Source organism: Pantherophis guttatus, chromosome 14, assembly GCF_059756535.1.
Source record: "Pantherophis guttatus breed Tessera chromosome 14, ASM5975653v1, whole genome shotgun sequence".
Classification (NCBI taxonomy): domain Eukaryota; kingdom Metazoa; phylum Chordata; class Lepidosauria; order Squamata; family Colubridae; genus Pantherophis; species Pantherophis guttatus.
Window position 1 is genome coordinate 18095642 of NC_142076.1, and position 24959 is coordinate 18120600.

Below are 24959 nucleotides of genomic sequence, written 5' to 3' on the forward strand. Positions count from 1 at the left end.
AGATAGATAGATAGATAGATAGATAGATAGATAGATAGATAGATAGATAGATAGATAGATAGATAGAGATAGATAGATAAACAGACAGACAGACAGATGATAATGTTGATGTTGATGTAGATAAATAAATATAAAGATAGATGATAGATAGATGATAGACAGATAGACAGATAGATAGACAGATAGACAGAGACAGATAGACAGACAGATAGATGATAGATAGATAGATGATAGATAGATAGATAGATAGATAGATAGATAGATAGATAGATAGATAGATGATAGATAGATAGATAGATAGATAGATAGATAGATAGATAGATAGATAGATGATGGGTGGGTGGGTGAGTGGGTGGATGGATGGACAGACAGAGAGACAGACAGATAGATGTAAGAAAGAGATAGAGAGAGGGAAGGAGGGGCAGAAAGAGAGAGAGAGAAAAGACAGAGAGACAGACAGAGGTAGTAGCAATGGTGACTGAGGGACATGTAACCATGGGCATCTTGTCCTTCTAAGGTTTGCCATCTTAGCTGGTACCCAACAGTAGTTAACCATTTAAGCTATGGCCGCATCGAGGAGACGGCCGTGTCATTTGATGGGCAAGAGATTGATTGGCATGAGAACCGCAGGTTTTTACCTCTGTGATGATGAAAAAGTCGTCTCCCGGCTCTCCCTGGACCACAATTTTCTCGCCATCCTCAAACTGGACTGTCTCTAGCGCATCAGCCACCGTCAGACGCTCCCATTTGTCCAGCGATCCTAAGAGACGAAAGAGCACAAGTGAAATTTGGGCTCGCGTCTCCTGCCCGCTTGTCTCTGGCAACCCAACAGGGCAGGTCTCATTCTGCCTTATTCAACGCCCAACACCGGTGGCTGTGGACTATGGACACTGGAGTCCAGCGATGATGGAAGCCACGTGTTAGATTTCTGCATCTGCTTCTCTGCACTGTTACGTAGAGGTAGACTTACGACCGCTAACAAGCCCAAGATTTCTGTTGCTAAGCGAGACATGTTATGTTAAGTACGTTTTGCCCCCTTTTATGACCTTTCTTGCCATGTTTGTTAAGTGAATCCCTGCGGTTGTTCACTTAGTAACATGGTTGTTCAGTGAATCTGAATTGTAGAAGAGGCATTGTGAAAACAGTTCAAAAGTTGGCACCTCTTTTTGAGGACGCAGGAAGCCCAAATGCCCATTTTCTCACCCCTTCCTTCGATTTTGGCTAAGCGTTTCCATCAAGCCAGCTTCTGAGATTTCTAAACCATGATTTAGGACTGACTGGGGATCATGTGACTCTGGGGAACGCTGCAACCGTCATAAATATGAGCCAGTGGACAAGCGTCCGAATTTTGATCACGTAACCAAGGGCATGCTACAACGGTCGTAAGTGTGAGGAACGGTCATAAGTCACTTTTTTCAGTGCCGTCGTCACTTCAAACCGTCATTAAACAAGTTGAGGACTACCTGTAAAGTAGTTATTCCTGTCTCTACAGGCTGATGCTTTTTTCTTGTGCTGGATTCTGGTTGATTATTATTTATTTATTATCGTTTATTAAATATATTGGCCGCCCACTTTACCGCAAGCTAACTTTGGGCGGCTTACAATATTAAAAACGGTAAAGGTAAAGGTTCCCCTCGCACATGTGTGCTAGTCGTTCCCGACTCTAGGGGGCGCTGCTCATCTCCGTTTCAAAGCCGAAGAGCCAGCGCTGTCCGAAGACGTCTCCGTGGCCATGTGGCCGGCATGACTCAACGCCAAAGGCGCACGGAACGCTGTTCCCTTCCCACCAAGTTCTCCAGTTCTCCAGAACCTGTTAGAACCTGCTGGATTTCACCCCTGACTATAATCCTGTACTATCAAGAGCCTTGATAGTACAGGGGTTTAGTGCACCCTGTTATTAACACAGCTGCCTGCAATTTCTGCTGGTTCGAATCTCTCCAAGGCTCAAGGTTGACTCAGCCTTCCATCCTTTCTAAGGTAGGTGAAATGAGGACCCAGTTTGTGGGGGCAATAAGCTGACTTTGTATAAAATATACAAAAGAATGAAGGCTATTGCTTAACGCATTGTAAGCCGCCCTGAGTCTCCGGAGAAGGGCGGCATATAAATCAAATTAAAAAAAAAATAATCCTGGAACAAACCATAACCAAGTTTTTTTTTTTTAAGATTAAAAGCTCAACCACGACCCTCGTGCTTATGGCTGACATCTCCCACTACCACTCACCCCCCCCCCGCCTCCGAGGTTTATTGTCTGGTTTTGCCCGTTTGCCCAGGTTGAGTCCCAGCGAAGGAAACAATCCAATTCCACCCCCAAAAGGAAAAATCTACGCACCCAAAATGGAAACCTTGCTCAGAAATTCTTCGTACATTTTCCGTTTCCTCAACGTGCTGCCCTGTTGTGAAAGAGAAAGGGTGGGGGAAAGAGGAAAAGGGGGGAAAGAAGAATTAATGTTATCCACATCGCTGCCAACCTCAAAGGAGATCTTAAGGGTCAAGGCGCAAAGCAAAACAACAATACACTCGAGAACAAAATAATCCCCATTTCCTTGAGCCCACGGAGTTCCCACCAAGCGTGAATCTCGCCCCTTTGTAAATTGGATCGGGTGGAATTTTTAAGCGGGTGGAATTTTAACGTCGGCGGATGGGGCACCAATGTCCATGCAGTGGGGAGACCCACACCCTTCCCTTCCCTTCCCAGCCGCTTCAAAACAAGAGGAAAAAAACTCAACTACGATCCACATCTTGATGGGCTAATGAGTGTGAAGAATCGATTCGAGCCCGCAGTCGCACATCTAAAAGGACCTAGAGTTAAGCAGATAATCGGACACTTCCCAGCTTTCTCCTCGCCAGTTTAGGAAGACAAAAAGCGGAGGGTTGTTTGTCCGTCTGTGCCCCCCAACCCCCGCTTCCCAATTTGGATGGTTGAGCCGTAAACAAACAGGAATGTTTGCTTACAAAGAGAGAAAAAGGGCCCAAATTCTCCTTGGAGGGGCTAGCGCAGGGGTCTGCAATCTTAAACACTCAAAAGAGCCATTTGAACCTGTTTCCCACAGAAAAGAAAACACCGGGAGCCACAAAACCTTTCCTGTGTCTGACTATTTCTTGAGCGGCCACAAAACTAGCAGATGTAGTTGAATTAAACGTTCTGAAACTTTTCTTTTCTTGGATTTATCCAAGGTTGGCCTACCGGGGGTTGAAAAGCTCAATAAATCACGTGCCGGCCGGGTGTCGCACATTGGCGGTTGTGATGCATATTTTGAGCCACAGGGAGCCGCAGCAGAGGGGTGAAAGAGCCACATGCGGCTCCAGAGCTGCAGGTTGCCGACCCCTAGCCTAGTGCAATTCTAGGAAGGGAAGAAGAACGCGACTGGCCAGGCGAGAGAAAAGAAAGGCATTATTGGACACGTGTGTTAATTTTGGTCATCATATTCCCAAAAAGATGTTGAGTGCAGAGAAGAGCAAACGAAGATGATGAAAGGCCTGGAGGCTAAAACACATGAAGAAAAGGTTGCAGGAATTGGGTTTGGCTAGTCTAGAGGAAAGAAGGACTGGGGGGGACAGGGTATTCCAGTATGGGGGGGGTGGCTGGCAGAAAGAAGAGGGGGTCAACTTATTTCCCAAAGCACCTGACAAGAAACCATGGATGGAAACTCATCAAGGAGAGAAGCAACCTGGAATTAAGGAGAAACTTCCTGACAGTGAGGACAATTAGCCAGTGGAACAGCTTGCCACCAGAAGTTGTGGGTGCTTCATCACTGGAGGTTTTTAAGAAGACACTGGACAGCCACTTGTCTGAAATGGTCTAGGGTCACCTGCTTGTGCAGGGGGCTGGACTAGAAGACCTCAAAGGTCCTTTCCAGCTCCATACTCTACTCTACTCTACTCTACTCTACTCTACTCTACTCTACTCTCCTACTCTGCTCTGCTCTACTCTGCTTTACTCTACTCCTCTACTCTGCTCTGCTCTGCTGTGTCCTACTCTACTCTTCTTCTCTGCTCTACTCTGCTCTACTCTGCTCTACTCTGCTCTACTCTGCTCTACTCTGCTTTACTCTACTCCTCTACTCTGCTCTGCTGTGTTCTACTCTACTCTCCTACTCTGCTCTACTCTACTGCTCTACTCTCCTACACTCCTACTCTGCTCTGCTCTGCTTTACTACTCTACTCTACTCTACTACTCTGCTCTACTCTACTACCTATACTCTACTCTACTCTCTTACTCTCTTACTCTCCTCTGCTCTACTACTCTACTCTCCTACTCTGCTCTGCTTTGCTCTACTCTACTACTCTACTCTACTACTCTGCTCTACTCTTCTCTACTACTCTACTCAACTCTCCTACTCTGCTTTACTCTACTCCTCTGCTCTGCTCTGCTCTACTCTCCTATCCTGCTCTACTCTACTACTCTACTCTAGTCTATTCTACTCTACTCTCCTACTCTGCTCTGCTCTGCTCTGCTCTGCCCTGTCCTGCTCTGCTCTGCTCTGCTCTACCCATTTCTGTTTTTTTCCAGCCTCATCCAGATTTGCTGGGACAGTCACCCCCAGGATTCCCAAGCAGCATGGCTGGAGATCCTGCCAGCTATTTGGGGGCGGGGGCGGGGAGGGGGGAGAGACTGTAACCTTCCCTTTCCTACAGTCTTCCTGGATGTCCATTGCTGTTCAAATCCAGGTGTGGTTTTTTTCCTTCCAAAATGGAGGAGGGTGCAATTTCCAGAGCCCTGGAATGGCCAGACATTCCCCACAGCAAAGGCTCACAGCTCAGTGTAGGACCAAGGAGGGAAAAACTGGACAGCCTCCCACACCAATCCGGAAGACTGGGAAGTTGCCAGTGGCCAGCAGACACTGACAGCTGGAGAAAGAGGAGCAGGTGTCTGCCCCACGCCCACGGGCTGCAATGGGGCGGGTGGAGGGGGGGAAGAGAGAGAGAGAGAGAGAGAGAGAGCAGATCCGGAAGTGGCATCCTGCCTTCCAACCATCTGTGGGTTGCCCAAAAATTTTAAGAAGCAGTGGGGCTCTCCACCCCACGGAGGTAATTAAAACCAGAGTTAGGTTAGGATTCGGCGGGGAGGGAAGGACGCAGGGCGAAAAAGAAAAAGGGGATATCAAATTAAAACTCCACTTTCTGGCTTCTCAAGAGCTGCAAATCTCTCTGTTGCTCTTTAGCAAATGCCAACTGAGAATCGCCTGTTGGGGCAGCCGATGGCCAAGTGACTCCTTAAAGAAACTCCAAGTTCTGTCTTCTTTCTTTCTTTCTTTCTTTCTTTCTTTCTTTCTTTCTTTCTTTCTTTATTTATTTATTTATTTATTTATTTATTTATTTCTCACTCTCTTTCTCTCTCCTCCCTCCCTTCCTTCCTTCCTTCTTTCTTTCTTTCTCTTTCTCTTTCTCTCTCCTTCCTTCCTTCTTTCTTTCTTTCTCTCTCTCTCTCCTTCCTTCCTTCCTTCCTTCTTTCTTTCTTTCTTTCTTTCTCCTCCCTCCCTTCCTTCCTTCCTTCCTTCTTTCTTTCTTTCTCTCTTTCTCTCTCCTTCCTTCCTTCCTTCCTTCCTTCTTTCTTTCTTTCTTTCTCTCTTTCTCTCTCCTTCCTTCCTTCCTTCCTTCTTTCTTTCTTTCTCTCTTTCTCTCTCCTTCCTTCCTTCCTTCTTTCTTTCTTTCTTTCTTTTTCTTTCTTTCTCTCTCTCTCTCCTTCCTTCCTTCCTTCTTTCTTTCTTTCTTTATCTCTCTCTCTCCTTCCTTCCTTCTTTCTTTCTTTCTCTCTTTCTCTCTCCTTCCTTCCTTCTTTCTTTCTTTCTCTCTCTGCTTCCTTCCTTCCTTCTTTCTTTCTTTCTCTCTCTCTCTCTCCTCCCTTCCTTCCTTCCTTCCTTCTTTCTTTCTTTCTTTCTCTCTTTCTCTCTCCTTCCTTCCTTCCTTCCTTCCTTCTTTCTTTCTTTCTTTCTTTCTCTCTTTCTCTCTCCTTCCTTCCTTCCTTCCTTCCTTCTTTCTTTCTCTCTTTCTCTCTCCTTCTTTCTTTCTTTCTTTCTTTCTTTCTTTTTTTTCACCAGCCATAAAAAGGGAACAAAAAGCGAGATCCCTTCGGTTGGAGTGATGTTGCAGGACGGAGAGGGGGAAATATCATGCCAAAGGTAAACAAAAGGCCAATGGAGTGGAGGGACTGATCCCCTTCCAAAGGCTGTTATATATTACCGTCTCTGATCCCAAGGCAACTCCATTAAATCACATGCTAAGGTTCGCTCGGGGCGATCCCGTTCCAGATTGTAACATGTGTCTTTGATCGGAGCAGTACACAGAAGGGAACAGGTTTTGTCCCCACACACAAACACACATCCCAAGGTCACTCGCAGCACCCGAAATCAATTCTGAAGCCGCTGCAAGAGATGGATGGGTTATGAAGTCAAGTGTGGTCAGGAGACGAATGTGTCAAGCATTGAGATCACGGTAGCCTGGTTCAGTGGGGGAATTCAAAAAATTTTTACTACCCCCACGCCCACCAAGCCATGCTGTGGGCATGGCTTGGTGGGCGTGGAAGGGGAAGGGGAAGGATACTGCAAAATTCCCATGCCTTCCCCATGCCTGGGGGAAGGATATTGCAAAATCCCCATTCCCTCTTCAATCCTGGGGGAAGGATACTGCAAAATCTCCATTCCCTCCCCACTCCTGGGAGAAAGATACTGCAAAATTCCCATTTCCTCCCCAATCTAGGGGAACGATACTGCAAAATCCCCATTCCCTCCCCACTCCAGGGGAAGGATACTGCAAAATCCGCACTCCAGGGGAAGATTACTGCAAAATCCCCATTCCCTCCCCACTCCAGGGAGAAGGATATTGCAAAATCCCCATTCCCTCCCCACTCCAGGGGAAGGATACGGCAAAATCTCCATTTCCACCCCACACCTGGGGGAAGGATATTGCAAAATCCCCATTCCCAGCCCACTCTGGGGCCAGCCAGAGATGGCATTTGTCGGTTCTTCTCCGAACGACTCAAAATTTCCACCACCGGTTCTCCAGAACCTGTCAGAACCTGCTGGATTTCACCCCTGGCCCTGGTCCCATTGTACACCGTTTTAGCGGACCTTCTCCCTAAATCTGGAGAACCTCAACTGAAAGTATGCAGCATGTGGAAACCTACAAAACAGCTGGATCTTTCCTTGGGTCCGTGCAACTGCCAAGAAGCTTCTTGGATGAGAAGCCAAACGCCTTCAAAGAAAAGGAAAGTCCAGTGGCCTCTTGAAAAAAATACCTTTGGGACAGCCATGATCTGGATGATGGAGAATCTCCACAGACATGCCAAGATGTCGCACCAATCAACCCAGGGGGTAAAAAATGGATTAAAATTCCACGTGCCGACAAAGAGCTACATATGCACCTTCCATTGTTGCAAAGTTTCAGCTTTTGAGGACTCCCATCCAAAACTCTGCACCATATTAGCAGGCAGTTAAGCCAACGGAGGAGACTTTAAGATATATAAAATGACAAGTGCATGAAGAACAAAGCAGGGGGAAAGAAACGTAGGAAAAACAACAACAAAAAAAAAGTAGAAGGAGGAGGAGGAGGAGGAGGAAAGCAATGCCAAGCCAGCTTGGAAAATAAAAAAGATTTGCAGGCAAGTCCAGAAATTTGCAACGTGATACGCAACCGGAAAAAAATAAGCGCGAATGCCATTTCAATTAGCCCTTGCAAAACCCATCACCGAGCAACGGGCCAGGAAAGTGACAGCCAAAATTCGTCTGGTCTTGACAAAGCATCACACCTGCAGCCTTTGCGCTCTCCGTCTGGTCCTCTCATCGCCAGGACGGTCCCAAACAACCCAACCGAAGGACTAAAAACAAAAAACAAAAAACCCTCCACGGTGATTTATGGACCGAATTGTGGTGTTTTTAAGCTCTGGGGTTGTGATTATGGGTTTTTTTCCAAGGCCTTCAAGCTGGATGAGTTGGTGTGTTTATTTTATTTTTTATTTTTTTGCTTGACATGGAGCAAGAGAGAAGCCAAGGAGGGGGAAAAATGTCAGAAGATAGATCTAGAGGGCAACCATCCCAACAGAGAAAGAAGACTCATCGACGTTCCTACAGGGAAACGACTTGAGTACGTGATGTGCCAGGTGGGAAGGTGATGGGATACGGTCGATTAATGCTGCAGCACGTGGAGCTAAGTAAACGGTGCTAATGGGGAGAATTAATAAATAAACGGAGACGGGAGATAGGATACCAGCTCAATTTGGCAAGGGAAGGTGGTTAAAAAAAAAAGACTTCCGCGGTCCAAAGACTCCAAACCAGGCCAAAAGGGAGTGATGAGTATCTGAATGCTATTCGGTGTTGCTGGCACCAGGAATCTCTTGCCTCTTCTGTGGCCAATCCAAAGATTAAACACCTGTTCATTATCTCCTGCCCCGTCCTTTTCATTCGCCTTGGGGGGGGGGACAATTAGACGTAGCCGTGGGAGGCAGAACTGTCTGGCAGGCTCATTCGGCTCTGAAATGCTGATAAGGGGAGTTGGAATCTTCTTCTTTCTCTACATCCACACACACCCCCGTTGCCCTTGAAAATCTCGCCCAGATGTCTTCTTTTGGGGGAGTTAAGGGGGAGGGCGTGATTCCCTCCTCGCCCTTTTCGGTGGTGAATTCGGGATTGACGTAGGGATTATCTTTAGGGGGTGGGGGAACCTGGGGATGGAAAGAGCTGCAGATTTTAAGAAACTGTTGTGGGTTTATGGGTTTTGTCTTTGGGGGGGCACCTCAATGACATTCAGGAGAACTGAGAGCCTCGACGGTTGGTTGGGTTAGAAATATTAATTTTCTGCCCGCCCACCCCCCCAAAAAAATGCATTTGTCTTTTTAATGTGAGTTTTGGTCAATATGCACATTCGTAAAATTCATAGGTCTATGTTTCTGGGCTTCAGGTTCCTCTTGAGCTTTCCAAGAGGGAGGGAGGGAGGGAGGGAGGGAGGGAGGAAGGAAGGAAGGAAGGAAGGAAGGAAGGAAGGAAGGAAGGAAGGAAGGAAGGAAGGAAGGAAGGAAGGAAGGAAAAGAGGGAGGGAGGGAAGGAAGGAAGGAAAGAAAAGAGGGAGGGAGGGAAGAAAGGAAGGAAAATAGGGAGGGAGGGAGGGAGAGGGAAGGAAAGAAGGAGGGAGAGAAGGAAGGAAGAAAAAGGAGGGAGGAAGGAAAGAAGGAAGGAAGGAAGGAAGGAAGGAAAAGAGGGAGGGAGGGAAGGAAGGAAAGAAAAGAGGGAGGGAGGGAAGAAAGGAAGGAAAAGAGGGAGGGGGGAGGGAGAGGGAAGGAAGGAAGGAAAGAAGGAAGGAAGGAAGGAAAGGGGGGAGGGAAGGAAGGAAGGAAGGAAGGAAGGAAAAGGAGGGAGGGAGAGAGGGAAAAGGAGGGAGAGAGGGAAGGAAGGAAGGAAGGAAAAGAGGGAGGGAGGAAGGGAAGGAAGGAAGGAAGAAAAAGGAGGGAGGGAGGGAAGGAAGGAAGGAAAAGGAGGGAAGGAGGGAGGAAGGAAGGAAGGAAAAGGGAGAGGGAAGGAAGGAAAAGGAAGGAGGGAGGGAGGAAGGGAAGAAGGAAAAGGAGGGAGGGAGAGAAGGAAAAGGAGGGAGAGAGGGAAGGAAGGAAGGAAAAGAGGGAGGGAGGAAGGGAAGGAAGGAAGAAAAAAGAGGGAGTGAAGAAGGAAGGAAGGAGCAAGCCACAACTGTGTCTTGTCAGCCATGCTGTGTCTTGTCAGGCAGAATTAAACCCTCCGCAGCCTCCAGACTCCCATCGCTTCCCCCACACCCCCTACCACTCTCTCCCGTGTGATTTTTTTTTTTTCTTCCCTGCAACCCCTTTTCGCGATGCCAACCAATCTCTCCCACCCTTTCGGCATCTGAGGCTCCTTCCTTCCAAGTTTCCTTTCCATTCATCCCGCTTATCTCCCAGACGCCGCACCTGTTCTCTGTCCCACGTCCCCCAACCCCAATAAAGACCTTGAATTCAGAAGCCGAAGCAACAAAGACCAATTGAAGACGGTTGAAGGCCTGCTGGGCTTCGGTTCCCAAAGAAAAACCTCCAAAGAAGATAATGGATTCCTTCCTTTCATCTCTTCAGAAGACGAACTGCGCAACAAATGTTAACTTTTCAGCTCGACACAAAGGACACCACACACCCAACGTGAGAAGAAACAGACCAAGGTGCCATCACCGGCCCTTTGTGGACACGGGGGATGCTTCGAACAAGCCTCCTCCAGTTTTACTCCAACCTACACGCACGTCCTCGACGTTACGACCACAATTGAGCCCGAAATTTCTCCCGCTAAGCGAGACCGTTGTGAGTTTCGCCCCGTTTTACAATCGTTCTCGCCACCGTTATTAAGGGAAGCCCAGCAGACAGGGGTGAAATCCAGCAGGTTCTGACAGGTTCTGGCGAACCGGTAGCGGAAATTTTGAGTAGTTCAAAGAACCGGCAAATGCCACCTCTGGCTGGCCCCAGAGTGGGGTGGGAATGGAGATTTTGCAGTATCCTGCCCCCAGAAGGGGAGGGAATGGAGATTTTGCAGTATCCTTTCCCTGGAGTGGGGTGGGAATGGAGATTTTGCAGTATCCTTCCCCTGACATGCCCACCAAGCCACACCACGTCCACCAAGCCACGCCCACAGAACCAGCAGTAAAAAAATTTGGATTTCACCACTGCCTGCAGATGTTAAGTTAGCAACAAGGAACCTGGCTTCCCTCGGTTGACCTGGTTTGTCAGAAGGTCGGCCAAAGGGGATCACGGGGGGCCCCCTTTTGTAACCGTCATAAATGCGAGTCAGTTGCCAAACGCCTGAATCAGAGGTGGTAATCAGTAACAAAAATTTTGAGTAGTTTGGAGAACCGGTAAATACGACCTCTGGCTGGCCCCATCCCCATCTATTCTCTGCCTCCCGAGTCCCAGCTGATCGGGAGGAAATGGAGATTTTGCAGTAATCTTCCTCTGGAGTGGGGAGGGAATGGTGATTTTACAGTATCCTTCTCCTGGAGTGGGGAGGTAATGGGGATTTTACAGTTTCCTTCCCCTGGAGTGGGGAGGGAATGGGGATTTTACAGTATCTTTCCCCTGGAGTAGGGAGGGAATGGAGATTTTGCAGTATCCTTCCCCTGGAGTGGGGAGGGAATGGGGATTTTACAGTATCCTTCCCCTGGAGTGGGGAGGGAATGGGGGATTTTACAGTATCCTTCCCCTGGCGTGAAGAGGGAATGGAGATTTTACAGTATCCTTCCCCTGGAGTGAAGAGGGAATGGAGATTTTACAGTATCCTTCCCCTGGAGTGGGGAGGGAATGGAGATTTTACAGTATCCTTCCCCTGGAGTGAAGAGGGAATGGAGATTTTACAGTATCCTTCCCCTGGAGAGGGGAGGGAATGGAGATTTTACAGTATCCTTCCCCTGGAGTGGGGAGGGAATGGAGATTTTACAGTATCCTTCCCCTGGAGTGGGGTGGGAATGGAGATTTTATAGTATCCTTCCCTGGAGTGAGGAGGGAATGGGGATTTTACAGTATCCTTCCCCTGAAGTGGGGAGGGAATGGAGATTTTGCAGTATCCTTCCCCTGGAGTGGGGAGGGAATGGGGATTTTACAGTATCCTTCCCCTGGAGTGGGGAGGGAATGGGGGATTTTACAGTATCCTTCCCCTGGCGTGAAGAGGGAATGGAGATTTTACAGTATCCTTCCCCTGGAGTGAAGAGGGAATGGAGATTTTACAGTATCCTTCCCCTGGAGTGGGGAGGGAATGGAGATTTTACAGTATCCTTCCCCTGGAGTGAAGAGGGAATGGAGATTTTACAGTATCCTTCCCCTGGAGAGGGGAGGGAATGGAGATTTTACAGTATCCTTCCCCTGGAGTGGGGTGGGAATGGAGATTTTATAGTATCCTTCCCTGGAGTGGGGAGGGAATGGAGATTTTACAGTATCCTTCCCCTGGAGTGGGGTGGGAATGGAGATTTTATAGTATCCTTCCCTGGAGTGAGGAGGGAATGGGGATTTTACAGTATCCTTCCCCTGAAGTGGGGAGGGAATGGAGATTTTACAGTATCCTTCCTCTGGAGTAGGGAGGGAATGGAGATTTTGCAGTATCCTTCCCCTGCCACACCCACCAAGCCATGCCACGCCCACCAAGCCATGCCATGCCATGCCCACTAAGCCACGCCCACAGAACCGGTAGTAAAAAAAATTTAATCCTAACACTGGTCTGAATTTTGATCCCGTATCCATGGGGATAACTGTAACGGTCATAAGTGTGAAAAATATCACAAGTTGCTTTTTTTTAAAAAAAAAAAAAACTTCTTAAAAACTTTTTTTTTTAAATCAAGGACCTGTATGCACCAATTCCCCAGCCAAGAGGCACAATGTATTTGAAGGTTTGAGGGGGGAAAAAATTGCTTCAAATATTTCCATATTTTTCTTCTATTAAAGGACAAAGTTGGACGCTTCTGAACGTCCTGGGAATTTTTTCAATTCTTCCCCCCTTTGAAGAGCTGCTGGAAAACAGGTTCTTGGAACGAAACTGGAAGCATTAAAGTTCTTTCCAAGGGAAGTTAGAGAAAAAGAACAGAGTGGGGAAGGACAGAAAAAGCTCTAGGAATGAAAAGAAAGACTTTGGAAGGGATGAAATGAAGGGAAGAGAATGGGAAAAGGAAGAGGGGAGGTTGTTGATAGGATGGCTTTGTGCCAACTTGGGTTTGAAGATGAAGATGGGGAGAAGAAGTTTATAGTAGTGGCCAAAATTGTGGAAACCTTTTGGGTTTAGAAAAGTGTATTTTCTAAAACTAGCTAATAACACCACTTTTGGGGGGGGGGAGTAGTACCATAAAATTATATATCAATGGAAAGATAATTTAATCAAGAATGTAATGCCATAACTTTTATGAAGGATTTGCTATTAGAATGCCAAGTTCTAAAGAAAATTTGATTTTCATCATCGTCATCAACTATCCAAAACACACCAGATCAGGGGTGAAATTCCAAAATTTTTCCTACCGGTTCTGTGGGTGTGGCTTGGTGGGCGTGGCAGGGGAAGGATATTGCAAAATCTCCATTCCCACCCCACTCCAGGGGAAGGATATTGCAAAATCTCCATTCCCACCCCACTCTGGGGCCAGCCAGAGGTGGTATTTGCCGGTTCTCCGAACTACTCAAAATGTCCGCTACCGGTTCTCCAGAACCTGTTAGAAGTTACTGAATTTCACCCCTGCACCAGATCCACCAATTTTGCATTTTTGGCATCCTCATACCAGATGTGAGAATATGTTAAGTGAGAGACAGGTACCTTGGTTCTATATACCTTCCTCGTGACAAAGAGGACGGCTACTTAAAGCCAGCGACCAAATTCTCCCTTCTGTTGCTTGGGGTCTCCAGATGTGTTGGTATATTAAAAGGTAAAGGTTCTCCTCGCACATCTGTGCTAGTCGTTCCCGACTCTAGGGGGTGGTGCTCATCTCCGTTTCAAAGCCGGAGAGCCAGCGCTGTCCGAAGACGTCTCCGTGATCATGTGGCCGGCATGACTCAACGCCAAAGACGCACGGAACGCTCTTACCTTCCCACCAAAGATGGTCCCTATTTTTCTACTTGCATTTTTTATGTGCTTTCGAACTGCTAGGTTGGCAGAAGCTGGGACAAGTCACGGGAGCTCACCCCGTTACGCGGCGCCAGGGATTCGAACCGCTGAACTGCCGACCTTTCGATCGACAAGCTCAGCGTCTTAGCCCCTAAGCCACCGCGTCCCACGTTGGTATATTACGACTCCACATTCCTCATCCAACCCATCCGATGTGGCCAGCTGAGCGAAGCTGCTTTGAAACCTCTGGAGTGGAAGGAGTAGTAAACATGAAGAAGTTCCATTGCTTACAAGCCCTTCTTCGGTCAACAGAACTTCGCCTTCAGATCTGACTGCAGCTCTCCCGTGACCCCGAAATGAACCTCATTTAATTTCTCCGGAAAAAAAAGGGAGAATCCAAGGCCTTTCGTGCCCATAAATAGCGTTTTGTCTAATTTCGGAGAGTTTTCTCTTTCATAAATCCTACACGGTACAAATCGGCGGTGACAGCTGGCCCTATATACACCCCTAAGGCAGTGGTGAAATCCAAATTTTTTTACTACCGGCTTGGTGGGCGTGGTGTGGCTTGGTGGGTGTGGCTTGGTGGGCATGGCAGGGGAAGGATACTGCAAAATCTCCATTCCCACCCCACTCCAGGGAGAAGGATACTGCAAAATCTCCATTCCCTCCCCACTCCAGAGGAAGGATACTGCAAAATCCCCATTCCCTCCCCACTCCAGGGTGAGGATACTGCAAAATCCCCATTCCCTCCCCACTCCAGGGGAAGGATACTATAAAATCTCCATTCCCACCCCACTCCAGGGAGAAGGATACTGCAAAATCCCCATTCCCACCCCACATCCAGGGGAAGGATACTGCAAAATCTCCATTCCCTCCCTACTCCAGGGAGAAGGATATTGCAAAATCCCCATTCCCACCCCACTCTGGGGCCAGCCAGAGATGGCATTTGCCGGTTCTCCGAACTACTCAAAATTTCTGCTACCAGTTCTCCAGAACCTACTGAATTTCACCCCTGCCCCAAGGCCTACATTTCAAGAACCTTTGCCCCATATTAACAAACTGTTTCAAGGGGAGTGGAGGGGAAGCCTTGGAAGGGGTACGCTTCCATGTTTGTTTGTTTGTTTGTTTGTTTGTTTGTTTGTTTGTTTGTTTGTTTGTTTTTAAACCCACCATCAAGATGCGTCTGTAGCTATCGCGATCGATTCCCCAGAGTTTGAGATCCGTCTTCGCTTTGACGGTCGCAGCTCGCGGCGTGCCGTAAATGAGGGCCAGTTCTCCAAAGCTGCCTCCTTCTCCAATGCTGGTGACCAGTTCTCCGTTCACGTACACCTTCATTAAAGAAAGGGGGAAAGGTCGTTAGCCCTTGAGAGAAGCAAGGATGGAGAGAAAGGGACAGATCCTCTCCGAAACGGACATCGCAAGCGTACAAAACATAGAAGAGGCTACGGAGTGTGATGACCCAGGGCGTGGCACGAAAGCAACACAACTAGAGAACATATCTAACTCCCCTTTATTGCTCCAACTGTGCCCGCAAACGCTCCCTGGAGCAAAGCTCTCACAAGCACCTTCAGCAGCCTCAGACTGCGAGTAGTCTAGTAAGCAAGGTTATGTTCTGACCTAGCTAAAACATATAATGAACGGTTGCAGGAACTGGGCCTGGCTGGTCTAGTGAAGAGAAGGACCAGGGGAGACAATGATAGCAGTCTTCCAATACTTGAGGGGCTGCCACAGAGAGGAGGGGGTCAACCTGTTTTCCAAAGCACCTGAAGGTCAGACAAGGAATCATGGATGGAAACTGATCAAGGAGAGATTCAACCTCGATATAAGGAGAAATTTTCTGACGGAACCATCAACCCATGGAACAGAAGTTGCCTTCAGAAGTTGTGGGAGCTTCATCCCTGGAGGCTTTCAAGAAGAGACTGGACTGCCATCTGTCAGAAATGGTGTAGGGTCTCCTGCTTGGGCGGGGGGTTGGACTAGATGACCTACCAGGTCCCTTCTAACTCTATTCATCTGAATCTATCTAAGGTCTGGAGGCTAAAACATATGATGAACGGTTGCAGGAACTGGGCACGGCTAGTCTAGTGAAGAGAAGGACCAGGGGAGACAGGATAGCAGTCTTCCAATACTTGAGGGGCTGCCACAGACAGGAGGGGGGTCAACTTGTTTTCGAAAGCCCCCGAAGGCCAGACATGGAATAATGGATGGAAACTGATCAAGGAGAGATTCAACCTCAAAATAAGGAGAAATTTTCTGACGGAACAATCAACCCATGGAACAGAAGTTGCCTTCAGAAGTTGTGGGAGGGCAAGAAACGGGACTTCCGGTCCCACTGGAAGTTGGCAAACGGGCTGTTTCCGGCCTCCGGAGGGCCTCCGGGGGGGATGGGGAAGGCTGTTTTTGCCCTCCCCAGGCTCCAGAGGCTTTTTTGGAGTCAGAGGAGGGCAAAAACGGGTCTACTGGGCCCACCGTGCCATTGCGTGCCAAAAGTGGGGGGAGCCTCAGGGGACACTTTGAATTATGGGTATGGGCACACTCCACATGATCCCCCTGCACTCCCCCCCCCACTTTTGGCACACGACGGCAAAAAGGTTGGCAACACTGCCCTACACCATTTCTGACAGAGGGCAGTCCAGTCTCTTCTTGAAAGCTTTCCACTTAAACAACTGTGTTACTAACTTAACAATACAGTGGCTCACTTAACAACAATAAAGAGCCTTGGTAGTACAGTGGTCTAAAGCACCCTGTTATTAAGACCAGCTGCCTGCAATTACTGCTGGTTCGAATCTCTCCAAGGCTCAAGGTTGACTCAGCCTCCCATCCTTTCTAAGGTAGGTGAAATGAGGACCCAGTTTGTGGGGGCAATAAGCTGACTTTGTATAAAATATACAAAAGGATGAAGGCTATTGCTTAACGCATTGTAAGCCGCCCTGAGTCTCCGGAGAAGGGCGGCATATAAATCAAATTAAAAAAAAAAAACAGTGGCAAGAAAGGTGGTAAAATGGGCCACTTGACCAGTGTCTCACTTAACAACAGAAATTTGGAGCTCAACTTTGGTCATAAATCAAGGACTGCCTACATTCCTATAGGAAGCCCACATAAAATCTGAGATTCCACACACCCTCACAGGTCTCTTCCCTTCCTTCCTTTCTTGCACTCTTGACTTAGAATCCTTTTCAGCCGGCTGGAAGGAAAGGAAGGGAGGGAGGAAGGAAGGAAGGAACCCCCTTTTATTTGAAGGTGGCCTTGACTTAAAAGCCTGGTTTCAAAATAAAATTAAAAATTAAAAAAAAAAACCCTCTATCAGAAGGACCACCCTGGAAAGTCCAGAGCTATAGGCGGAATGAGGACATTTAAGGGAGAAAAAAAGAAAAAACAAATATCGCAGAAGATAACAAGGGAAAACAACTACGGGACTGTTGCCAAAGAAAACACAACTTAGCAAAAAAATATCACATAAAAAAAAAATCAAAGAGAGCGGAGAATTCTTTCAGGGGGTAAAGAGAAGGGTCCTTCTTGGTTGATTGCCTTCAAGGCTACGATCCTGACTTGCTTTCTCCTCCTTAAAAATTTGCTCACCTTTTCTGTGAGCAAATTTCCTTAAATTCCTGTCCCTCCACAGATGGGCTGGACTACAACTCCCATCCTTCCCCTTGCCAGACAAGCTGGGGGTTATGGCAGCTGTAGTCTCGGCTGTGTCAGGAGGTCCATCTAGATTAGGGGTCTCCAAACCTTGGCAACTTTAAGCCTGGGAGGACTTCAACTCCCAGAATTCTCCAGGCAGCTTTGGGAAGGGAAGCTTTGCTGGCTGGAGAATTCTGGAAGTTGAAGTTCTCCAGGCTTGAAGTTGCCAAGGTTTGGAGACCCCTGATCTAGAGAAGCCGACTTTGCAGAAGCCACGCTGATCCTTTCTCCAGAAGCAAAAGGGAAAGCAACGAAGGCCACCAGGAGGAGGACATGCGGCTATCCTTCTGTCCGTTGAATTTAAGAACTTGGTTGCTTCCCCAGATGGAAATGCCCATTTTGGAGTCTCCTTGCCATCAAACAGGGGAAAGGTTCACCTCTACAAAAAGGCCAGCGGGCTAGAGAGGAGAACTTCTCTAGAGTGATGAAGGTTTAAACCTCAGTTTTCCACCCGGCATTTTATGATGATGAGAAAAGTACGTTGATGATAAACTTCCCTGTCATTCTGGTCTCTGCTTGCCAATTTAGTTGCATGATCTGCCTCTGGGGAGATGAAGGGAAAGAAAAGGGGAAGGGAGGGAGGGAGGGAGGGAAGAAGGAAGGACGGAGGGAGGAAGGAAGGACAGAGGAAGGAAAGAAGGAAGGAAGGAGGGAGGGAGGGAAGGAAGGAAGGAAGAGGGAAAAGAAGGGAAGGGAGGAAGGAAGTAGGGAGGGAGGAAGGAAGGAAGGAAAAGGGAAGGAAAAAGAAAGGAAGGAAGGAAGGAAAAAGGGAGGGAGGGAGGGAGGAGAGAGAGACAGAGGAAGGAAGGAAGGAATGAAATGAGAAGGGAAGGCAGGAAGGGAGGGAGGAAGGAAGGAAAAAGGGAGGGAGGAAGGGAGAAGAAAAGAGAAGGGAAGGAAGGAAGGAAAAGGAGGGAGGGAGGAAGGAAAGAAGGGAGGGAGGGAGGGACGAAAAGAGAAGGGAAGGAAGGAAGGAAAAGGGGAGGGAGGAGAGAGGGACGGAGGAAGGAAGGAATGAAAAGAGAAGAGAAAGAAGGAAGGAAGGAAGGAAGGAAGGAAGGGAGGGAGGAAGGAAGGAAGGAAGGAAGGAAAAAGGGAGGGAGGAAGGGAGGGAGGAAAAGAGAAGGGAAGGAAGGAAGGAAAAAGCGAGGGAGGGAGGGAGGAAGGGAGGAAGGAAGGAAAAAGGGAGGGGAAGGGAGGAAGCAGTGTCTTTCTATTAACCTCACTGTCACAACGACATGATTAAAAATTGGCACGTGTGAAAAAAGTATCACGAGAGGATCGAGAAGGACGTCGAATCAGAGACCCGCCGTTTCATTGTCCCTGCCGAGATCTCCCTGAGAAAGGTCCTAGGAGCACGATTTCAGAACAAAACTTCCAAACCCGGAGTTGAAGAGGTCAGCTCAGCCGAGGTATCCATCCACAATGAATCTGGAAACGTGGGTTAAAACACAAGCCAACATTCCTTTTCCATGGCTGGAGCGGCTGAGCCTCCATCTACACAGTAGCCAAAGATCTCGCTTACTCCCCTTCCCCTCCCCTCCCCTCCCCTCCCTCCCTCCCTCTCTCTCTTTCATGTCGTTGCAAAGGAATGCAGAACCGAAGATACCCAAATATGAAGAGTTATAATCCTTGCCAAAGGCCTGCAGCTTTGCAAAGATCAAAAACATTCTGGGCTTCTATTGTTTTTTTTCCCCCATCGCTTTTGATATGAGTCACTCACGGCTCTCTTCCCAACAGGTCCCACTTAACCCCTCTTCCTTTCTCTGGCAAGCAACCACCGCAATTCAGCAACCCAGTAAAACAGAGTCGGAAGGGACCTGGGAGGTCATCTAGCCCAACCCCACTGCTCACGCAGGACTACTAGGGATTGGACCCACCCTGTACTAGGGATTCGAACCGCCGAACGGCCGACCTTTCCGATCGGCAAGCTCGGGGTCTTAGCCGCTGAGCCGCCACCCGTTACAGAAATCATGCAGGCGGGCCTCGACTTATGACAATACCGTTTAGCGACCGTTCATTTACTGCGTCTCCAATGACCGGTAATGATATAGACGGAATGCAGGTAGTCCTTGGATTTATGACTTCAGTGGGGAATTTTCGTTGGAAAGCAAGGTGGTTATGGAAATGGAAAGAATGGAAGAAATGGAGGAGGAGGAGGAGGAGGAGGAAGAGGAGGAGGAGGAGGAGGAGGAGGGGGGGGGAGAGAAGGAGGGAGAAGGAGGAGAAGAAAAGGGGAAGGAGGAAGACAAGGAGGAGAAGGAGGAGGAGGAGGAAGAAGAGGCGGAGGAGGAGGAGAAGGAGAAGGAGAAAGAGGAGGAGGAGGGAAAAGGGGAAGGAGGAGGAGGGAGGAGGAGGAGGAGAAGGAGGAGGAGGAGGAAGAGGAAGAAGAGGAGGAGGAAGACGAGGAGAAGGAGGAGGAGGAAGAGGAAGAAGAGGAGGAGGAAGATGAGGAGAAGGAGGAGAAGGAGAAGGAGGGAAAGGGGGAAGAAGGAGGAGGAGGAAGAAGAGGCAGAGGAGGAGGAGAAGGAGAAAGAGGAGGAGGAGAAGAAGGGAAAAGGGGAAGGAGGAGGAAGAAGGAGAAGGAGAAGAAGGAGAAGTGCTTTTTCTGTTGCTTGAAAGCATGACCTCTTTCAATTGGGCTGCTAGTCCTCAGTGTTTTGTGCTGCCAAATCTTGAAGCAACGGTAGAGAGTGGGAAAAAAAAGGGCTGGGGGCTGCATACCCTCTGACATCCCCCCCACCCCGATTCCCCTGCTTTCCTGATATCTGTCTGTAAGAAATGGAGAGAAAGAAAGCATCTCCTTCTAAAAACCTGAATTGTCTCTAATAAAGAAACAGCTCGCTGGTCCATTGGCTTCCTCTGGAAATCTACTCCGCTGGAATTATATCGTTTGATCCGTCAGCCTGTAACAAGAGCCGGCTTGTTATTCCTGAGTCAGAAACGCCAAATATGGAATATGGTTCCAGCAGATAGGAGAGAGAGAGAGAGAGATCTGTTCCGTTTTTGTGGTCAGGCGAAGGCTTCGGTAGCTGGGGAAACAGACAGACAAGCCTGCCCAAAAAACGTTTGGGGTCAAAACAGAAATAACAGACTTTCCGTTAAAAAAAAGAGAAAGAAAAAAAGAAAGAAAAGTTGAAACTACCTTGCTCCGAAGGGTGGCTTTGTGGGACCGGCTAAAAAGAGAAAATCAAATCAAAATAAAATTCCTGAATCCGTCCTTCTAAATATAAACCCACACCGAGGAGTTATTTTCAGGACGTCTGTTGTTATTGTTTTTACCTCTTTTGCTCGGCAATTTAAAACAAAAAAAAAAACCGAAGCGTGGTCGGCCAAAGTTTTCAAAATAGAGAACCGGGATAACTTTGTGGGGTTTTGTTTTTTTTTTTGAGAAAAAAAAATATTATTTTGGAGAGAAAAAGTGGGTGATAGTTGAAAGCTATCAGAAGTAGCCGTGTATGCCTGCCACAACAGGCTGGGCCTGAGACATAATATCAGCCAATAAGTGTGCAGCGGCAGCCAAAAAAGCCAACGCAATCCTACATTGCATTAACAGAGGGATACGATCGGGATCAAGGGAGGTACTAATACCACTCGATAAAGCCTTAGTAAGACCATACCTAGAGTACTGCATCCAGTTTTGGTCACCACACTATAAAAAAAGATGTCGAGACTCTAGAACAGGGATCAGCTACCTTAAACACTCAAAGAGCCACAAAGCTCCTAACCCAGTGTTCCTCAACCTTGGAAGCTTGAAGTTGGGTGGACTTCAACTCCCAGAATCCCCCAGATTCGAACCTGCAGTAATTGCAGGCAGCTGGTCTTAATAACCAGCTTAATAACAGGGTGCCTTAGACCACTGTACTACCAAGGCTCTTATTAATTAATTAATTAATTAAGTGAATCCCTGCAGTTGATTAATTAATTAATTAACTATCATGGCCAGAAGTTAAAAACTGGATTTATTATTCATTTATTAATTCAATTTGTATGCCGCCCCTCTCCGAAGACTCAGAAATGCGACTCGCGTGACAACTTGCCTGGTTAAAATTTGACAACCAAAAAGAAGGTCCACCTTAACCCGTGTTTTGTCTCTAATCCTCGCCCTGCAGATGTGGCAGGCTTCAAACTGAGACATCCTGGCTTCCCCACTCGGAAGGATGAGTCAGTTGGATTTCTTGAGGAGATGGTGACTTGGGGACGGCTTTCAACGCCCAACAACGCTAATTAGATGACCTCCTGACACACCAAGGGCTTGCCATAAAAAGACGCTATGTCTCTCTAAATAGCTGCCAGGCGCTGTTGGGTGGCTTAAAAATATGCCAGCTGCTTCTTAAAATAGAACCTGGGTGGGAAAAGACGGGCAAACTTTATTTCGATACGATGTAGGAAGCCACAGAAAGAGCTGTCTCATCATCCTAATGGGTGGAAACTGATCAAGGAGAGATTCAACCTAGAAATAAGGAGGAATTTTCTGACAGTGAGAACCGTCAACCGATGGAACAGAAGTTGCCTTCGGAAGTTGTGGGAGCTTCATCCCTGGAAGTTTTCAAGGAGAGACTGGTTTGCCATCTGTCAGAAATGGTGTAGGGCCATGATGGCAAACCCACAGCACGAGTGCCCCTCTCTGCAGGCATGCCAGCCATCGCCCCAGCTCAGCTCCACTGCACATGTGCATGTACCTCTCCCAGTTCCAAACTTTGTTAGATACAAAATCAAAGCTCCTTTCCAAAAAAAAAAAAAAAATCCATCGGGGTTGCTCGGATACCACTTTGGAAAATATTGAACTGAAAATGAATACAACAATGGAGAGAGAATGGAAAGAGGAGGAGAGGGATAGATAGGAGGGAAGAAGAGAGGAAGGAGAGAGAGGAACAGAAGAAAGGGGAAAAGAGAGGAAGAAAGGGAGGGGAAATAAGAGTAGGAGGGAAGGTTAGAAAAGGAGGAAGAAGGGAGGAGTGGGGGAAAGGAAGGAGAAGGAGAGGAGGAGGGGAAGGAGAGGAGGAAAGAAGAAAGTAGAAGAGGATAGAAGAAGAAGGGAGGGAAGGGGAAGAGAGGAGAAGGAGAAGAAGGATTGTTGTAAAATAAAGGAGATGGAATGGTAGAAGAGTCACCCCGAGTATACTCAAATTTTTTAGGATGAAGAATGAACTGATATGAAAGTTAAAAGTTAAAAGAGAATATGTATGATTAACAACGAATAAGAGACATTTAAGACATGTTTATGAGAAATAAAAATATTTTCCCTGTTTCCTTGAAAATAAGACATCCCCTGATAATAAGCCCAATCGGGCTTTTGACCGCATGCGCTAAAATAAGCCTCCCCCCGAAAATAAGCCCTCCCCGAAAATATTTAAACGCAGAGCTGGAAATCAAGTAAGACGGCAAGAGGAGCCCCATCTTGCTCCACACGCCCCAAAATAATAAAACCTCCCCGAAAATAAGGCCAAAATATATCAATCCATTTCTTCTCAACCGTGCCGTAATCCTCCTTACAAATTCCTTACGAAGTCCCCGTTTCCAGGCCCACCCGGAGCCATCCGGAGGGAAGCCGCCTGTCATTTTCAGGTGTCCCCACAGTGAGGTTTCAACCCCTTCAGGGCAAAGTTTGGAAAAAGCAAATTGGAATCTTCTGAAGATGAAAAAGCGGGATTGCCCCCCAGGCTCCCAGCTTGCTCTTTACGGAAGGCACGAGATGACCTAATCCTTGATGATTAGCAAAAAAAAAAAAAAACAGCTTGCTCCGGTTTCACCCAATGCTTGGGGCGCATTCCAACTTGATGGCCTTCCATCTTTGAGATTGTTTAGCGGTAAAGCTGCAGGGCCTCCGGGAGGGGTTACTCTAAGGCTCTCAACCTAAAATAATTTGTTGGCGGATGATACGCCATTAGGCGACTTTATACGGGACAAATGAGCTTGGCTCCTGATGGCAATCCATGGGAAGATTACTTCTGACATGTCTTCTCGGCTTCTTCCAGACCTCTTTGAGGACTCATCCAGGGAATGGCGCTTTCATCCACGTGGGCAATGAATGAATAGGGTTCATGCCTTCCTTTCCTGATAGGTTCTACCATATCTAAAGACCTAAAATGGACACCTGACATCAAAAACGTCATCAGAAAAGCACAACAAAGAATGTTCTTTCTGCGCCAACTCAGGAAGCTCAAACTGCCCAAGGAGCTGCTGATCCAGTTCTACAGAGGAATGATTGAGTCTGTCATCTGCACCTCCATAACTGTCTGGTTTGGTTCTGCAACCCAACAAGGCAGACACAGACTTCGGAGGATCATTAGAACTGCAGAAAAAACAATGGCTACCAACCTGCCTTCCATGGAGGACCTGTATACTGCACGAGTCAAAAAGAGGGCTGTGAAAATATCTACAGACCCCTCGCATCCTGGACATAAACTGTTTCAACTCCTACCCTCAAAACGACACTATAGAGCACTGCACACCAGAACAACTAGACACAAGGACAGTTTTTTTCCTGAACGCCATCACTCTGCTAAATAAATAATCCCCTCAACACTGTCAAACTATTTACTAAGTCTGCACTACTATTAATCTTCTCATCGTCCCTATCACCCATCTCCTCCCACTTATGATTGTATGACTGTAACCTTGTTGCTGGTATACTTAAGATTTATATTGACTGTTTCCTAATATGATTTGATTGCTTATTTGTTCCCTATGACTATCATTAAGTGTTGTACCTTATGATTCTTGATGAACGTATCTTTTCTTTTATGTACACCAAGAGCATAGGCACCAAGACAAATTCCTTGTGTGTCCAATCACACTTGGCCAATAAAGAATTCTATTCTATTCTATTCTATTCTATTCTATTCTATTCTATTCTATTCTATTCTATTCTATTCTATTCTATTCTATTCTATTCCATTCCATTCCATTCCATTCCATTCTATTCTATTCTTTCCTCTCTAGGTCACCAGTAAGGAGAAGTCCTCTCGTCCATATCTTATCCAGAACATCAACACATTTCTATACACTAAAAGAAAAGCAAGTCCTTCAAATAAGTCAGTTGCAACTTACATACACCTCCCCGTGATCAATCACATAGAAGTTGTCGCCTTCATCACCTACAGGGGAAGAGAAAGACAAATCAGGAGCCTATAAACTTAAGAGGGTGATCTTGTACCAGCTTTGAAAAGACTGGATTCAGAGAAAGCGAAGTGGGAAGGTATGAATTAAGCTTCATAAAACCCTAAGGAAGACCACACCTGGAATCCCGCAAACAATTTTGGTCACCCATACTACAAAAAAATGGTGTGGGGACTTTGGAAAAAGTTCAGAGAAGAGCAACGAAGATGAGCAAAGGCCTGGAGATTAAAATATACGAAGAACGGCTGCAGGATTTGAGTTTGGCTACCGGGTGTCAGCAACCTGTGGCTCCGGAGCCGCATGTGGCACTTTGGGCCCTCTGCTGTGGCTCCCTGTTGGGTGATCCCACCAATGACTGGCCCCACCCCTCGCCCTCCCCTCTCAATCACTCCTCGCCTGGCCTGAGAAGGTAAAGGCGATGACGGGTGATGGAAATGCAGCCGGGGCAGAGACAGAGATACAGAGAGAGGGGAAAGAGAGAGAGACATAGAGAGATACAGAGAGAGGGGGAGAGAGAGAGAGACATAGAGAGATACAGTGAGAGGGGAAAGAGAGGGAGACATAGAGAGATACAGTGAGAGGGGAAAGAGAGAGAGACATAG

General features: G+C 47.4%; 1 protein-coding gene across 2 annotated transcripts in view; it reads right to left on the reverse strand.

Annotated features, from left to right (window-relative positions):
• PRKAR1B (protein kinase cAMP-dependent type I regulatory subunit beta) overlaps positions 1 to 24959 on the reverse strand; it is an 80562-nt gene that overhangs the window by 18925 nt on the left and 36678 nt on the right. For both annotated transcript variants that reach the window (XM_060692855.2, XM_087878605.1), the window contains exons 6-9: positions 24289 to 24335; positions 14722 to 14880; positions 2331 to 2391; positions 639 to 760 (exon numbers count right to left, since the gene is read on the reverse strand). In XM_060692855.2, coding sequence (XP_060548838.2) covers positions 639 to 760; positions 2331 to 2391; positions 14722 to 14880; positions 24289 to 24335 — 389 coding nt within the window. The remainder of the gene's footprint in view (positions 1 to 638; positions 761 to 2330; positions 2392 to 14721; positions 14881 to 24288; positions 24336 to 24959) is intronic.